This window comes from Bombina bombina, chromosome 5 (genome assembly GCF_027579735.1).
Source record: "Bombina bombina isolate aBomBom1 chromosome 5, aBomBom1.pri, whole genome shotgun sequence".
In the NCBI taxonomy this organism is placed as follows: domain Eukaryota; kingdom Metazoa; phylum Chordata; class Amphibia; order Anura; family Bombinatoridae; genus Bombina; species Bombina bombina.
In genome coordinates, this window is record NC_069503.1 from 257,067,771 (window position 1) to 257,086,683 (window position 18,913).

General features: G+C 41.3%; 1 protein-coding gene across 1 annotated transcript in view; it reads right to left on the reverse strand.

Annotated features, from left to right (window-relative positions):
- The window catches only part of MLLT10 (MLLT10 histone lysine methyltransferase DOT1L cofactor), a gene marked incomplete in the record, with an annotated part of 665,806 nt that overhangs the window by 462,277 nt on the left and 184,616 nt on the right, over nt 1-18,913 (reverse strand). Inside the window, 1 exon segment of the mRNA XM_053713959.1 lies at nt 5,933-6,026. Within this exon segment, the coding sequence (XP_053569934.1) occupies nt 5,933-6,026 (94 nt within the window).

The following is an 18,913-nucleotide window of genomic DNA, read 5'->3' on the forward strand; positions in this document are numbered from 1 at the left end:
CTCGCAGTCGCAGACAGTCACAGAGTTCTGGCGGGTAAAAGTATATTGTATCTAAAATGTATCAGTTTCAGGAGCAGAGCAGCCATTAGCCAATAATTGCAAAGTACTGCAGTAAAAATGTGCCGGTTGTCAATTTAAAAGCACTGCACTGGCCAAAAAAAAAAAATCCTTTTAAAAAAAATTCTATGCTTAACGGACCTGGCCATTCTTTTTCTGCAGGCAGGCTCCAGTTTCTGCGATAAGATCGCAGATCGCACTATGTTCTGCCTTGGGGTACGCCACCAAAGTTAAAGTTGTCCGACTGGAACCTGATAAACCGGGCTAAGGCTAGCTGAGGCCAGGCCAGTAGAGCATTGAAAATCACTCAGTTCTAGAATGTTTATAGAGAGAACTGATTTCTCCCGAGTCTAAAGACCCTGAGTCTTCAATGACCCCCAAATTGCTCCCCAACCTAGAAGGGTGGCATCCTTGGTCACGATCACCCAAGAAGGTCTGCGGAAGCAAGTTCCCTGGGAGAAGGGATCCTGAGACAACCACCACAGAGGAGAGTCCCTTGTCGCCTGAACCAGAACTATTTGCGAAAACAGATCTGCATAGTCCCCGTTCCATTGCCATAACATGCATAACTGCAGAGGTCTGAGATGGAACCGAGCAAACGGAATGATGTTCATGGAAGCTACCATCAGACCAATTACCTCCATACATAGAGCCACTGACGTCAGAGGAGAGGACAAGACAAGAGTCGAAGATTTTTGATTTTCTGACCTGTCTCAGAAATATCTTCATTAGTAGGGAGTCTATTATGGTCCCTAAAAACACTACTCTTGTGGCTGGAATCAGAGAACTCTTTCTCAGATTTACCTTCCAACCGTGGGAGCGAAGAAAAGACAACAAGATCTCTGTATGAAAGTTTGCTTGCTGAAAAGACGGCGCCTGAACCAGAATGTTGTCCAGAAAAGGCGCAACAGCAATTCCCCGAAACTGGATCACTGCCAAAAAAGCCCCTAGGACCTTTGAGAAAATTCTCGGAGCTGTGGCAAGGCCGAAAGGAAGAGCCACAAACTGGAAATGATTGTCTAAGAAAGCAAACCTTAGAAACTTGTGATGATCCCGGTGAATGGTAACATGAAGGTACGCATCCTTTAAGTCTATGCTTGTCATAAACTGACCCTCTTGAATCAAAGGAATAATGGAACATATAGTCTCCATCTTGAAGGACAGGACACTGAGGAACTTGTTTAAACACTTTAGGCCTAAAATCGGTCTGAAAGTCCCCTCTTTCTTAGATACCACAAACAGATTTGAATAAAATCCCAGACCCTGTTCCTGCGGAGGAACTGGAACTATAACTCCCAGGGCAAAAAGATCCTTGATACAATTTAGAACGCCTCTCTCTTTATAAGGTCTACAGATAATCTTGAGAGAAGAAACCTACCTCTGGGAGGAAAAGTCTTGAATTCTATCTTGTACCAATGAGATACAATTTCCACGGCCCACAGGTCTAGGACATCTTGTATCCAAGCCTGTTCAAATTGAGAAAGCCTGCTGCCTACTAGATCCGTTCCTGGATCGGGGGGCCGACCCTTCATGCTGACTTCATGCTTCTTAGACTGTTTCCCCTTGTTCCAAGACTGACCAGACTTCCAGGAAGACTTGGATAGTTTCCTGCTTGGAAGAGGAGGGTTTACCTCTAAAGTTACGAAAGGAACGAAAATTACTCCGATGCCCTTTCTGCTTATTCATCTTATCCTGAGGAAGAAAAGATTCCTTTCCTCCTGTGATATTTGAAAAAGTTTCAGCCAAACCAGGTCCAAACAAGATCTTACCCTTGTAGGGAATAGCTAATAACTTAGATTTAGAAGAAACATCCGCAGACCAGGATTTTAACCAAAGGGCTCTGCAAGCTAGAACCGCAAAACCAGACATTTTTGCTCCCAGTTTAATGACCTGTAAGGAAGCATCCAAAATAAAGGAATTGGTTAACCTTAAGAGCCTTAATCCTGCCCTGGATCTCCTCAAGAGGAGTATCTGTCTGAATAGAATCAGACAAAGCATCAAACCAGTAAGCTGCAGCGCTGGTAACAGTAGCAATACACACCGCAGGCTGCCATTGAAGACCTAGGTGAACATACATTTTCTTTAATAATAGGAGATGGAGAAAAAGGAATACCAGGTCTCTCCCACTCTCGTGCAATAATCTCAGAAGCACGGTCTGGAACCGGGAAAACCTCCACAGCAGAGGGAACATCAAAATACTTGTTCAGCTTACTAGACTTCTTAGTGTTAACAACGATAGTAGTATCGGAGTCATCCAAGGTATCCAAAACCTCCTTAAGTAACAAGCGGAGGTGTTCCAGCTTAAATCTGAAGGACACAACTTCAGCATCAGTAGAAGGAATTATACTGCCTGAACCGAAATTTCACCCTCAGATACACAAAAATCAGACTTCTGAGAGGAAAGACTTTGACTAGCCACCTCAGGATCAGAAACCTTACTTACTGTTTCTTTAAAATTCCTTTTGCGTTTTCCCTTACTTACTGTTTCTTTAAAATTCCTTTTGCGTTTTCCCTGCAGCATGGGAAAAGCAGACAGTGCTTCAGATACCGCAGAAGATACCTGGGCAGCAATATCTTGCAAAGTAACTCCAGACAGAGCATGAGAGGAAACGCAAGGCATGTGCAGATGAATAGGATTTGGACGCTTGAGGAGAAAGCTGCGGCACATCTGAAACAAGAAGCTCATGAACTGCATTCGCCTTAGCTAATGATGGCTCAGAATAAAAAAAAAAAAATCTATTTTTATAAGCTAAAGTTAATTTAATACATGAACAAAAAGGTACTGGGGGTTCCACTTGGGCATCAAAACATAAACTACAGGTAAAATCCTGCACAGCCCTCCTGGACCATAATACAAAAAAAAGAAGCAAATAATAAAAAAATAAAAAAAAGGTTAGATTCTTTATCTTTTAACAAAAGGATATAATACAGAACCAAAAAAAAAAAAAAAAAAGTTCTTAAATAAAATGTTCCCTTTAAATTTACCAAAAAAAACACTACACCTCAGCAGAATTACTGAGGTGCCCTACCTGACCTACAACCCGCAGCAAACTGAGGAAAAAAATGATCCTGTTTACAATCCGGATTCCAGAGAAGCAGAAACAGCAAGAAGCCTTCTAAAACAGCAGAGCATCAGAAATATGCACACCTCACTCTTACAGGAAGTAAAAAAAAGCGCCAAAAAAACTGACATCAAAGAATCAGAACCTCCCTAAAAGGGGCGGTCCTACAGCAAACAAAAAAGCCTTTTTTTTTAAAAAAAAACAAAACAACTTTCTTGAAAACAGGCTTAAAAACAAACAAACAAAAAAAAAAGTACATAATCCGTTACTAAAAACAGATCCTTACTGAGCCATCAATAAAATAAACTGCCATAAAAAACTGCACCCTGACAGGAATAATAAAAAACGCCCCCCTGCAGCGTTTCAGCTGAATAACTGCCAAATTTTTTCCTGCTACATAGAAAAATAAAATTGGAACTTACCTTAATATTCATCTGTCCGGCAGCAGGACAGCTCACCTGGTTTGAGAGGATGCCATCCCTCACATGGACCTGTGGAAATAAAGAAAGACTGAGTAAACTTAAATAGTTTACTCTAAATAGAGCAGCAAAATGTTTTGGGAAAACGCAGTGAGAATTATACCCCACAAGTTCCCAATTACTTAAAAGCCACCACTGCCCTGAAGAGACTAACATGGGCTAAGGCTAGACCTTTAGAAAAATCAGAGCAAACCTACTCTGCTTTAAAATAAAAAAAATGTTATTGCAGATCAGACACCAAAACTTCACCTCCTCCTTGAGGAATGACTGAGGGTTATGGCAAGGGAAGTGACATATATAGCAGCTTTGCTGTAGTGCTCTTTGCCTCCTCCTGCTGGCCAGGAGTGATATTCCCACTAGTAATTGATGATTCCGTGGACTCACCATATCTTAGGAAAGAAACTAATTTAAATAAGAACATTTATGATTAGCTGCTAAAACAGTATTATTTCAGGGAATAGAGGCTATATAATATAGATTATGTTTATACCACAGCAAACAATGTCTCAAAGCACTGCATTTGTATCCTACACAAAACATTTAAACCTTTATACAGATACTTATTAAGGCCATCTGGAAGTTTATGTACATTATTTATTCCCGGAGTTAGAGGCCACATTAATAATAAACACTAAATTACAAGACATTTCTGTTTTGTTGCTATAAAATAACCAATCAGCCAAAACTAAAACATTATTTTTTTTTTTTTGCAATTGTTTTCCATAGATAAACCGTACCCCACATGTGCCTTATTTGTAAGAGCCAATCCAGGCTCGAGTCTGCAGACCACCAGGCTTACCACCCTCGTAATATTAGTATAAAATTAACGGTTTCAAAGTCACTAGAAAGATACTAGCAGGGTTTGCGGTGATAAGTAAGCAGGGTTAATTTCAAGTTCTAAGAATTAGAAATTCTACAATTTTAAGAGCTAAATTACATGAAACGGGGCAAAAAATAATAATGATATATTGCAAAGTTGTTTTATCACACATAACTAAATGTATATAAAAATCCCAAAGTGTTTACTGTCCCTTTAACTGCAAAAAAAAACAAAAAAAAAAAAAAACTGGCCAGGCCAAATTGCATGTGCAGAAAGCTAGTCAGTGTTACGCTTCCTTGCACCCTTCTCCAGAGGCTAAAACAATCTGGAAAATCATAAAAATTAAAAAGAAATAAAAAGGTTTATGAGTTGCAAGCTGCCTCTTTCCTTAAAGGGATAGTTCTTGTATGTGGGAAAAGAGAATAGAAATGGCAAATGGTAGTGGTATAACAACGAGGGAAATTTGATGTAAAATGCAAAAGTTTAGTGTTTAGACTAAAACACATATATTGGAGTCAACATCAATGAATATCAACTTTAGAATGATCCAATTACACACCACTTATTAGGAACTATCATTCACTTTTATGCAAATAAAAATGAACATCTTACCGTGGTCTCAAACGCTAGTAATTTATTTGTAGTATTTATAAGAGTGTATAAAGAAAGTTTAGGCATAAAGCTACATTATAATTCCTGGGGGTATTGGAGTTTTTTTATTATTATAATAAAAGATTTATAATCCTACTTGGTATCTTCTGCTCCTCCACCCCCCCTTAATTTCCTCTTTTCACTGGGCTTTGACAGAGCAGTCCAACCCACTCTACATAGGCTTCCTATATGACACACACACTGATTGGATGTTCATTGGAATTGTCCAGTGGGCCGGCATAACATTGTAATAGAAGCATTACTATATAGGCACAGATTAAACCCTTTTCACGGATAGATTAAAAAGGTACACATTTTTTTAGTGGCAAAGATTACATATATGGCATTTGATTATCTAAAATTTACGATCACTTTAAATAGCCTCTGATTTATATCAATCTCTATGAATTAATGGTGAAAAATATAAATAGGGAAGCTCTGAAAATCTTGTCCAAATGTCCCAGTATGTTGTTACGGGTAAAGTAAGAAATCCGGGTAATCCTAGGATTACTCGGGTAAACCTGACATTACCCAAGCCAAACTCCAAAATATGTAACACATTTTAACACATATTTGCATATGTTCTTATTATATAAAAAACAATTGTCTTAGCATAGGAACGCTAACATCAGCTCAGTAAATCTTGTTAAGTCATGGCTCTCACATGAGACATTAAAAGGAACTGCTACATACTCTGTTTTTCCATAACCTGCATAATCCCTCCAATAACTTGCATATAAATACAGTCACAGGTGAACTTTGTGCATTTGCTTTTTTTTTTTTTTTGTTTAAAGGGAAGTTTATGAAATTAGTGTTAACAATAGTGTGATTTGTTCAGCAATATATTTCTTGTATACCCTTACCAGCTTGCTGTAGTGGTATTTACAATAACCACAGTATTGGACATTGTCTGCACCATTTCCCTCTTCTTCACAAAGAAGTCCAGCAAATTGCGCACTGTAACAAGGAGGAAAATGTTAACGTTGTTCCAACCTCAGAAAAGATTTATAAAAAAAAGGTGATTTTATATTTAAATTCAATACCATCTCATATTTGTAAATGTAAAACACAACACAGTTACACAACGTTACTAGTACTCCTCCTAGAATGAATAATATCAGCAATGAGAATACTTATAACCATAATATTAATGCTACTAAATTACCTGGATCCATTTCTTCAAAATATTTATTTCTGCTTTCTTTTTGTTTTTTTAAATGTATAAATATGAATGCTTATTTTACTTGGAGACAAAGTAACATTTTAACTTACCAATAAATAAAGTGTTTCAAATATATTATGTTATTTTACTGATTGGTTTATAAGCTTCTGCCATTTAGCATAAATAAAGAAAGCAACAAAAAGATAAAAAAATAAAATAAAATAAAAAGACGACAACATACAACAAAACAAAACTACTCAAGTCTTTGGAACTCCTTTCCTACATGTACATAACCTTCTCTTCCTACCAGATGTAATTCAAATATAGCCAAACACTAACATCAGTAATAGAAATATCCAAAAGAGGCTTCATTACTTCAAGTCCATGATAAATGCAAAGTCTAACAGAATAAGCCTTAGAAAGAAAAAAAAAGTGAAATTTTCCTGAGCTCAAAATGTAATATTTTTCTTGAAAATAAGGGAGGGATGGTAACCCTAGGTGATCATAACCCATGCTGGCCAAAGAAAGGATGACCCTAAGCAAGGGATTGGATGACCCTAAACAAGGGATTGGTGAGTCTTGTCTTGGGGTCCAACGGGATCTCCTAAAACAGAGCCTTGTAATCGCTGTTCCACTGCTGCAGAATTCTTATTTGGAGAGGCTACAGATGAAACCTGGCAAATGGAACTGCATATAAGACCTACAACTTCCATGCATTGAGCAACTGAAGGAAGAGGTTAAGTTAGAGTTGAACACAGGGCCTGTTTCAATTTAGGTCTGCCCTGTTCTGTTAGAGAAAGTCTCAGTCACTGAGTCGATTATAGAACATAGGAAGGCTACTTGGATCTGAGGAGTCAAGCGGCTTTTTGGTAGGTTGATTTAACAACTATGAACTTTTGTAAAGACTAGGTGCCGTTTGCAGACCAAATGGGAGCGCCACAAACTGATAATGCTTGTTATGAAAGGCAAATCTCCAGAGCCTTACATGATCACTGTGAATCAGCATATGTAAAGAGGCATATTTTAAGTATATGGTAGTCATTAACTGACCCTACTGCTTTAAGTGAAGTACAGTGCGAATTGTCTCCATTTTGAAAGTTGGCATTTTCAGAAACTTGTTTAGAATTTAAGGTCCAAATGTACCTTCCATTTTTTATACTTTGAAAAGTTTGGAGTAGAATACCAGGTTTATTTCTGAAACTGGGACAGAAGCAATTACTCCTATTGTCTTAGTCTTTTACACAAGTCAGAAAAGGCTGTAGCCTTCAAGAGATTTCCCTGAACTCGAGAAAGCAGGAATCTTCCTCAAGTTGTTCTGATCGAAAGACTATTCGGAACCCCTGAGAAATTATTTCCAAACAGATCTCTCTCAAGCCTCTTGAAAAAGATTCAATCTGCCCCCTACCAGAGCTTCATCAAAAATGGGGGTTGCACCTTCATGCTGATTTTGAGGCAGGAGTGGGTTTCTTTGTTGGTATGGATTTGGACCAGGAATTGTTAGGTTACCAAAATGCTTTAGGTCAGCACGGTCTCTGGTTAGAGGAGGAGGGAGTTTTATGAATCTTAGATTGTCAAAAAGATCCAGCAGACCTAATTCTGCCTTTAGGCTTTATCTTGTGGCAGGAAAGCTCTTCCAGTGATTGGTTATGGTTATTGCATCCTGGTCCAAACAAAATATTGTCCTGTCTCGTCCAGCTAGAACAGCCATAGCAGCTCTTTTTACATTAACATTTATCATTTGCACAGACACATCACATTAAAGGCGGTTGTGGTCCTGACTAAATTTAAGCTATATTGGATCTCTTCCAGAAAAGCTTCTCCAGAAATTTCTGAAAGGTTATCACAGCAGATTGCAGTAGCTGCAGAAACACAAGCTACAATAACAGCTGGCCTGAGCATAAAACCTGGAAGTGGAAGGATTGCCTATAAAAGACTTTTCCCATTAATGGGATCCCTGAAGGATGAGCTTTCCTCAAAAGGAATTGCAGTCAGCTGAGCAGAGTGGATATTCCTCCGTCCACCCTAGGAATAATATCACAAACGTTAAAGTTGGCAGAAGATATAGGGGAAATATATTTAAATTTGGCTGACTCAATAAAAGGAACACCTAGTTTATTCAATTCCTTAGTTGGGAACTGGAAAGACAGCCAGATGTTTTGGAGCTGGTTGAAAGAATTGAAAATATTTATTGATTATGTTCAGTGGTAATCAGTAGCGGCAGTATCATCTACCTCTAAGGCAACAATACTTTCCTTAAAGGGACAGTCTACAATAGAATTTTTATTGTTTTAAAAGATAGGTAATCCCTTTATTACCCACTCCCCAGTTTTGCATAACCAACACAGTTATAGTAATATACTTTTTACCTCTGTGATTGCCTTGCATCTAAGCATCTTCTGACAGTCCCCTGATCAAATGACTTAATTTATTATCTACTGACTTGCAATTAGTACTGTGTTGTGCTAAATCTTAAATAACTTCAGGCGTGAACACAATGTTATCTATATGGCCCACATGAACTAGCAGTCTCCTGTTGTGAAGAGCAAATAAAAAAGCATGTGATAAGAGGTGGTCTATAGAGGCTTAGAAACAGGTAGAAATTTAGAGGTTTTAAAGTATATTAATATATCAATGTTGGTTGTACAAAGCTGGGGAATAGGTAGTAAAGGCGTTATCTATCTTTTTAAACAATAACAATTTTAATGTAGACCAATGTTAGTGTAGTCTGTCCCTTTAACATGGAATGGATATGCTCCATCCTAAGATTAATGGGAGAGACCTTCAGCCACTGCTTCAGTGGTAGTGTGGAAACATTAGATTCTAAAGTACAGTCTTTTCTATGGGATATAGAAAAGTAAATTCTTACAAATGTCCCAAAAGAACTAAGGGCCTGTGGAGGAACACCTTTTGCCCCTTGTATGCTTCTGCATTTAAAGGGATATGAAACCCAAATAATATATTTTGTGATTCGGACTACACCATTTTTAAAAAGTTTCAAATTTACTTATTTTATCAAATTTGCTTTGTTACCACGATTTTCTGTACTGGCGCAATATCTAGGTAGGCATCTGGAGCTCTACATGGCAGTAAATAGTGCTGCCATCTAGTGCTCTTGCAAATAAATAACATTCTAGCAAAACTGCTGCCATACAGTACTCCAGAAATGGGCCGGCACCTAAGCATATGTCCCTGCTTTTCAACAAAAGATAACAAAAGTATGAAGAATAATTGATAATAGAATTAAGCTAGAAAATTGTTCAAAATCAAATGCTCTATCTGAATCACGAAATTAAATGTTTGTGTTTCATATCCCTTTATCTGTTGGAGGCATAATAGATAAAAGCCATCAACTCAGTAACAGAGCGGATATCTTTAATCTTCCAGCAAAAGTTCCATAGAACACCCTTGGGTAAAGCAGTGGAAGGATGTAGACCCCTGGACACTTTGACTTAAATATGGCTCTGCTACACCCTGTTTAGTGTTGGATGTAAAGGGACATGAAACCCATTTATTTTTTTTATTGCATTAATCAGACAGTAAATTTTATTTTAACCCCTTAGTAACCAGACTATAATTCAATTTTCTTACCGTTAAAGGGACAGTTTACTCAAAAAATGTCTCCCCTTTAATTTGTTCCCAATGATCCACTTTACCTGCTGGAGTGTATTAAATTGTTTACAATAAGCTCCTTTACCCTTATATTGGCATTTGAAATTGTTAATTTAGCATGTGGTATCCCCACCTATTCTGAAAGTTTGTGGCCGCACGTACCAGCTATAGATAAGCTTTGTAAACACAGCCAGCAGAAGAAATTACACTCCCAGTGTGTTAAAGCAGAGATAAGGTAATAAAATGTTGATTTTCCATTGTTCTCTCAAAGTATTGGTGATTGTTTTAAGGACAGATATAAGATAAAGAAGCAGGTTTATGTACACAATGTGATACAGTAATGAGATCTGATTATACCTACAAGCTCAACCTATTTTATTAGGCTGTGGCTTCAAAACACAAAATCAGAGCTTTAATATACAGAAATAAACCTTAAAAAGCTAATTTTCATACATTTTTTACTCTGCAGTTGGTAAAAAAAACAGAATTTATGCTTACCTGATAAATTACTTTCTCCAACGGTGTGTCCGGTCCACGGCGTCATCCTTACTTGTGGGATATTCTCTTCCCCAACAGGAAATGGCAAAGAGTCCCAGCAAAGCTGGCCATATAGTCCCTCCTAGGCTCCACCCACCCCAGTCATTCGACCGACGGACAGGAGGAAATATATATAGGAGAAACCATATGGTACCGTGGTGACTGTAGTTAGAGAAAATAATTCATCAGACCTGATTAAAAAACCAGGGCGGGCCGTGGACCGGACACACCGTTGGAGAAAGTAATTTATCAGGTAAGCATAAATTCTGTTTTCTCCAACATTGGTGTGTCCGGTCCACGGCGTCATCCTTACTTGTGGGAACCAATACCAAAGCTTTAGGACACGGATGAAGGGAGGGAGCAAATCAGGTTACCTAAACGGAAGGCACCACAGCTTGCAAAACCTTTCTCCCAAAAATAGCCTCCGAAGAAGCAAAAGTATCAAATTTGTAAAATTTGGCAAAAGTGTGCAGTGAAGACCAAGTCGCTGCCTTACATATCTGGTCAACAGAAGCCTCGTTCTTGAAGGCCCATGTGGAAGCCACAGCCCTAGTGGAGTGAGCTGTGATTGTTTCAGGAGGCTGCCGTCCAGCAGTCTCATAAGCCAATCGGATGATGCTTTTAAGCCAAAAGCAAAGAGAGGTAGAAGTTGCTTTTTGACCTCTCCTTTTACCAGAATAAACAACAAACAAGGAAGATGTTTGTCTGAAATCTTTTGTAGCCTCTAAATAGAATTTTAGAGCACGGACTACGTCCAAATTGTGTAACAAACGTTCCTTCTTTGAAACTGGATTCGGACACAAAGAAGGTACAACTATCTCCTGGTTAATATTTTTGTTAGAAACAACCTTAGGAAGAAAACCAGGCTTAGTACGCAAAAACCACCTTATCTGCATGGAACACCAGATAGGGCGGAGAACACTGCAGAGCAGATAACTCTGAAACTCTTCTAGCAGAAGAAATTGCAACCAAACAAAACTTTCCAAGATAGTAACTTAATATCTATGGAATGTAAAGGTTCAAACGGAACCCCTTGAAGAACTGAAAGAACTAGATTTAGAATCCAGGGAGGAGTCAAAGGTCTGTAAACAGGCTTGATCCTAACCGGAGCCTGAACAAATGATTGAACATCTGGCACAGCTGCCAGTCTTTTGTGTAGTAAGACAGATAAAGCAGAGATCTGTCCCCTTAGAGAACTTGCAGATAATCCTTTCTCCAAACCTTCTTGTAGAAAGGAGAGAATCTTAGGAATTTTTATCTTATTCCATGGGAATCCTTTGGATTCACACCAACAGATATATTTTTTCCATATTTTATGGTAAATTTTTCTAGTTACCGGTTTTCTGGCCTGAACCAGAGTATCTATCACAGAATCTGAAAACCCACGCTTCGATAGAATCAAGTGTTCAATCTCCAAGCCGTCAGCTGGAGGGAGACCAGATTTGGATGTTCGAATGGACCCTGAACAAGAAGGTCCTGTCTCAAAGGTAGCTTCCATGGTGGAGCCGATGACATATTCACCAGGTCTGCATACCAAGTCCTGCGTGGCCACGCAGGAGCTATCAAGATCACCGAGGCCCTCTCCTGATTGATCCTGGCTACCAGCCTGGGAATGAGAGGAAACGGTGGAAATACATAAGCTAGGTTGAAGGTCCAAGGTGCTACTAGTGCATCTACTAGAGTCGCCTTGGGATCCCTGGATCTGGACCCGTAGCAAGGAACCTTGAAGTTCTGACGAGACGCCATCAGATCCATGTCTGGAATGCCCCATAATTGAGTTATTTGGGCAAAGATCTCCGGATGGAGTTCCCACTCCCCCGGGTGGAATGTCTCACGACTCAGAAAATCCGCCTCCCAGTTTTCCACACCTGGGATGTGGATCGCAGACAGGTGGCAGGAGTGATCCTCCGCCCATTGAATTATTTTGGTCACTTCTTTCATCGCCAGGGAACTCCTTGTTCCCCCCTGATGATTGATATACGCAACGGTCGTCATGTTGTCTGATTGGAACCTTATGAATCTGGCCTTTGCTAACTGAGGCCAAGCCCTGAGAGCATTGAATATCGCTCTCAGTTCCAGAATGTTTATCGGGAGAAGAGATTCTTCCCGAGACCATAGACCCTGAGCTTTTAGGGATTCTCAGACCGCGCCCCAGCCCACTAGACTGGCGTCGGTCGTGACAATGACCCACTCTGGTCTGCGGAAGCTCATTCCCTGGGACAGATGGTCCAGGGTCAGCCACCAACGGAGTGAATCTCTGGTCTTTTGATCTACTTGAATCATTGGAGACAAGTCTGTATAATCCCCATTCCACTGTTTGAGCATGCACAGTTGTAATGGTCTTAGATGAATTCGTGCAAAAGGAACTATGTCCATTGTTGCAACCATCAACCCTACTACTTCCATGCACTGCGCTATGGAAGGACGAGGAACAGAATGAAGCACTTGACAAGAGCTTAGAAGTTTTGATTTTCTGACCTCTGTCAGAAAAATCCTCATTTCTAAGGAATCTATTATTGTTCCCAAGAAGGGAACTCTTGTCGACGGAGACAGAGAACTTTTTTCTATGTTTACCTTCCATCCGTGTGATCTGAGAAAGGCTAGAACGATGTCCGTATGAGCCTTTGCTTTTGACAGGGACGACGCTTGTATTAGAATGTCGTCCAAGTAAGGTACTACTGCAATGCCCCTCGGTCTTAGAACCGCTAGAAGGGACCCTAGCACCTTTGTGAAAATCCTTGGAGCAGTGGCTAACCCGAATGGGAGGGCCACAAACTGGTAATGCTTGTCCAGAAAAGCGAACCTTAGGAACTGATGATGTTCTTTGTGGATAGGAATATGTAGGTACGCATCCTTTAGATCTACGGTAGTCATAAATTGACTTTCCTGGATAGTGGGTAGAATCGTTCGAATGGTTTCCATCTTGAACGATGGTACCCTGAGAAATTTGTTTAGGATCTTCAAATCCAAAATTGGTCTGAAAGTTCCCTCTTTTTTGGGAACTACGAACAGATTGGAATAAAATCCCATTCCTTGTTCCTTTATTGGAACTGGGTGTATCACTCCCATCTTTAACAGGTCTTCTACACAATGTAAGAATGCCTGTCTCTTTATTTGGTTTGAGGATAAGTGAGACATGTGGAACCTTCCCCTTGGGGGTAGTTCCTTGAATTCCAGGAGATAACCTTGAGAAACTATTTCTAGCGCCCAGGGATCCTGAACATCTCTTGCCCAAGCCTGAGCAAAGAGAGAGAGTCTGCCCCCCACTAGATCCGGTCCCGGATCGGGGGCTACTCCTTCATGCTGTTTTGTTAGCAGTGGCAGGCTTCTTGGCCTGCTTAACCTTGTTCCAGCCTTGCATCGGTTTCCAGGCTGGTTTGGGTTGTGAGGCATTACCCTCTTGCTTAAAGGATGCAGAATTAGAGGCTGGTCCGTTCCTGAAATTGCGAAAGGGACGAAAAACAGAATTTATGTTTACCTGATAAATTACTTTCTCCAACGGTGTGTCCGGTCCACGGCGTCATCCTTACTTGTGGGATATTCTCTTCCCCAACAGGAAATGGCAAAGAGCCCAGCAAAGCTGGTCACATGATCCCTCCTAGGCTCCGCCTACCCCAGTCATTCGACCGACGTTAAGGAGGAATATTTGCATAGGAGAAACCATATGATACCGTGGTGACTGTAGTTAAAGAAAATAAATTATCAGACCTGATTAAAAAACCAGGGCGGGCCGTGGACCGGACACACCGTTGGAGAAAGTAATTTATCAGGTAAACATAAATTCTGTTTTCTCCAACATAGGTGTGTCCGGTCCACGGCGTCATCCTTACTTGTGGGAAACAATACCAAAGCTTTAGGACACGGATGATGGGAGGGAGCAAATCAGGTCACCTAGATGGAAGGCACCACGGCTTGCAAAACCTTTCTCCCAAAAATAGCCTCAGAAGAAGCAAAAGTATCAAACTTGTAAAATTTGGTAAAAGTGTGCAGTGAAGACCAAGTCGCTGCCCTACATATCTGATCAACAGAAGCCTCGTTCTTGAAGGCCCATGTGGAAGCCACAGCCCTAGTGGAATGAGCTGTGATTCTTTCGGGAGGCTGCCGTCCGGCAGTCTCGTAAGCCAATCTGATGATGCTTTTAATCCAAAAAGAGAGAGAGGTAGAAGTTGCTTTTTGACCTCTCCTTTTACCGGAATAAACAACAAACAAGGAAGATGTTTGTCTAAAATCCTTTGTAGCATCTAAATAGAATTTTAGAGCGCGAACAACATCCAAATTGTGCAACAAACGTTCCTTCTTCGAAACTGGTTTCGGACACAGAGAAGGTACGATAATCTCCTGGTTAATGTTTTTGTTAGAAACAACTTTTGGAAGAAAACCAGGTTTAGTACGTAAAACCACCTTATCTGCATGGAACACCAGATAAGGAGGAGAACACTGCAGAGCAGATAATTCTGAAACTCTTCTAGCAGAAGAAATTGCAACCAAAAACAAAACTTTCCAAGATAATAACTTAATATCAACGGAATGTAAGGGTTCAAACGGAACCCCCTGAAGAACTGAAAGAACTAAGTTGAGACTCCAAGGAGGAGTCAAAGGTTTGTAAACAGGCTTGATTCTAACCAGAGCCTGAACAAAGGCTTGAACATCTGGCACAGCTGCCAGCTTTTTGTGAAGTAACACAGACAAGGCAGAAATCTATCCCTTCAGGGAACTTGCAGATAATCCTTTTTCCAATCCTTCTTGAAGGAAGGATAGAATCTTAGGAATCTTAACCTTGTCCCAAGGGAATCCTTTAGATTCACACCAACAGATATATTTTTTCCAAATTTTGTGGTAAATCTTTCTAGTTACAGGCTTTCTGGCCTGAACAAGAGTATCGATAACAGAATCTGAGAACCCTCGCTTCGATAAGATCAAGCGTTCAATCTCCAAGCAGTCAGCTGGAGTGAGACCAGATTCGGATGTTCGAACGGACCTTGAACAAGAAGGTCTCGTCTCAAAGGTAGCTTCCATGGTGGAGCCGATGACATATTCACCAGATCTGCATACCAAGTCCTGCGTGGCCACGCAGGAGCTATCAAGATCACCGACGCCCTTTCCTGATTGATCCTGGCTACCAGCCTGGGGATGAGAGGAAACGGCGGGAATACATAAGCTAGTTTGAAGGTCCAAGGTGCTACTAGTGCATCCACTAGAGCCGCCTTGGGATCCCTGGATCTGGACCCGTAGCAAGGAACTTTGAAGTTCTGACGAGAGGCCATCAGATCCATGTCTGGAATGCCCCACAGTTGAGTGACTTGGGCAAAGATTTCCGGATGGAGTTCCCACTCCCCCGGATGCAATGTCTGACGACTCAGAAAATCCGCTTCCCAATTTTCCACTCCTGGGATGTGGATAGCAGACAGGTGGCAGGAGTGAGACTCCGCCCATAGAATGATTTTGGTCACTTCTTCCATCGCCAGGGAACTCCTTGTTCCCCCCTGATGGTTGATGTACGCAACAGTTGTCATGTTGTCTGATTGAAACCGTATGAACTTGGCCCTCGCTAGCTGAGGCCAAGCCTTGAGAGCATTGAATATCGCTCTCAGTTCCAGAATATTTATCGGTAGAAGAGATTCTTCCCGAGACCAAAGACCCTGAGCTTTCAGGGATCCCCAGACCGCGCCCCAGCCCATCAGACTGGCGTCGGTCGTGACAATGACCCACTCTGGTCTGCGGAAGGTCATCCCTTGTGACAGGTTGTCCAGGGACAGCCACCAACGGAGTGAGTCTCTGGTCCTCTGATTTACTTGTATCCTCGGAGACAAGTTTGTATAGTCCCCATTCCACTGACTGAGCATGCACAGTTGTAATGGTCTTAGATGAATGCGCGCAAAAGGAACTATGTCCATTGCCGCTACCATCAAACCTATCACTTCCATGCACTGCGCTATGGAAGGAAGAGGAACGGAATGAAGTATCCGACAAGAGTCTAGAAGTTTTGTTTTTCTGGCCTCTGTCAGAAAAATCCTCATTTCTAAGGAGTCTATTATTGTCCCTAAGAAGGGAACCCTTGTTGACGGAGATAGAGAACTCTTTTCCACGTTCACTTTCCATCCGTGAGATCTGAGAAAGGCCAGGACAATGTCCGTGTGAGCCTTTGCTTGAGAAAGGGACGACGCTTGAATCAGAATGTCGTCCAAGTAAGGTACTACAGCAATGCCCCTTGGTCTTAGCACAGCTAGAAGGGACCCTAGTACCTTTGTGAAAATCCTTGGAGCAGTGGCTAATCCGAAAGGAAGCGCCACGAACTGGTAATGCTTGTCCAGGAATGCGAACCTTAGGAACCGATGATGTTCCTTGTGGATAGGAATATGTAGATACGCATCCTTTAAATCCACCGTGGTCATTAATTGACCTTCCTGGATGGAAGGAAGAATTGTTCGAATGGTTTCCATTTTGAACGATGGAACCTTGAGAAACTTGTTTAAGATCTTGAGATCTAAGATTGGTCTGAACGTTCCCTCTTTTTTGGGAACTACGAACAGATTGGAGTAGAACCCCATCCCTTGTTCTCCTAATGGAACAGGATGAATCACTCCCATTTTTAACAGGTCTTCTACACAACGTAAGAATGCCTGTCTTTTTATGTGGTCTGAAGACAACTGAGACCTGTGGAACCTCCCCCTTGGGGGAAGCCCCTTGAATTCCAGAAGATAACCTTGGGAGACTATTTCTAGCGCCCAAGGATCCAGAACATCTCTTGCCCAAGCCCGAGCGAAGAGCGAGAGTCTGCCCCCCACCAGATCCGGTCCCGGATCGGGGGCCAACATTTCATGCTGTCTTGGTAGCAGTGGCAGGTTTCTTGGCCTGCTTTCCCTTGTTCCAGCCTTGCATTGGTCTCCAAGCTGGCTTGGCTTGAGAAGTATTACCCTCTTGCTTAGAGGACGTAGCACTTTGGGCTGGTCCGTTTCTACGAAAGGGACGAAAATTAGGTTTATTTTTGGCCTTGAAAGGCCGATCCTGAGGAAGGGCGTGGCCCTTACCCCCAGTGATATCAGAGATAATCTCTTTCAAGTCAGGGCCAAACAGCGTTTTCCCCTTGAAAGGAATGTTAAGTAGCTTGTTCTTGGAAGACGCATCAGCTGACCAAGATTTCAACCAAAGCGCTCTGCGCGCCACAATAGCAAACCCAGAATTCTTAGCCGCTTACCTAGCCAATTGCAAAGTGGCGTCTAGGGTGAAAGAATTAGCCAATTTGAGAGCATTGATTCTGTCCATAATCTCCTCATAAGGAGGAGAATCACTATCGACCGCCTTTACCAGCTCATCGAACCAGAAACACGCGGCTGTAGCGACAGGGACAATGCATGAAATTGGTTGTAGAAGGTAACCCTGCTGAACAAACATCTTTTTAAGTAAACCTTCTAATTTTTTATCCATAGGATCTTTGAAAGCACAACTATCTTCTATGGGTATAGTGGTGCGTTTGTTTAAAGTGGAAACCGCTCCCTCGACCTTGGGGACTGTCTGCCATAAGTCCTTTCTGGGGTCGACCATAGGAAACAATTTTTTAAATATGGGGGGAGGGACGAAAGGAATACCGGGCCTTTCCCATTCTTTATTTACAATGTCCGCCACCCGCTTGGGTATAGGAAAAGCTTCTGGGAGCCCCGGGACCTCTAGGAACTTGTCCATTTTACATAGTTTCTCTGGGATGACCAACTTGTCACAATCATCCAGAGTGGATAATACCTCCTTAAGCAGAATGCGGAGATGTTCCAACTTAAATTTAAACGTAATCACATCAGGTTCAGCTTGTTGAGAAATGTTCCCTGAATCAGTAATTTCTCCCTCAGACAAAACCTCCCTGGCCCCATCAGACTGGTTTAGGGGCCCTTCAGAACCATTATTATCAGCGTCGTCATGCTCTTCAGTATCTAAAACAGAGCAGTCGCGCTTACGCTGATAAGTGTGCATTTTGGCTAAAATGTTTTTGACAGAATTATCCATTACAGCCGTTAATTGTTGCATAGTAAGGAGTATTGGCGCGCTAGATGTACTAGGGGCCTCCTGAGTGGGCAAGACTCGTGTAGACGAAGGAGGGAATGATGCAGTACCATGCTTACTCCCCTCACTTGAGGAATCATCTTGGGCATCATTGTCATTGTCACATAAATCACATTTATTTAAATGAGAAGGAACTCTGGCTTCCCCACATTCAGAACACAGTCTATCTGGTAGTTCAGACATGTTAAACAGGCATAAACTTGATAACAAAGTACAAAAAACGTTTTAAAATAAAACCGTTACTGTCACTTTAAATTTTAAACTGAACACACTTTATTACTGCAATTGCGAAAAAATATGAAGGAATTGTTCAAAATTCACCAAAATTTCACCACAGTGTCTTAAAGCCTTAAAAGGATTGCACACCAAATTTGGAAGCTTTAACCCTTAAAATAACGGAACCGGAGCCGTTTTTAACTTTGACCCCTTTACAGTCCCTGGTGTCTGCTTTGCTGAGACCCAACCAAGCCCAAAGGGGAATACG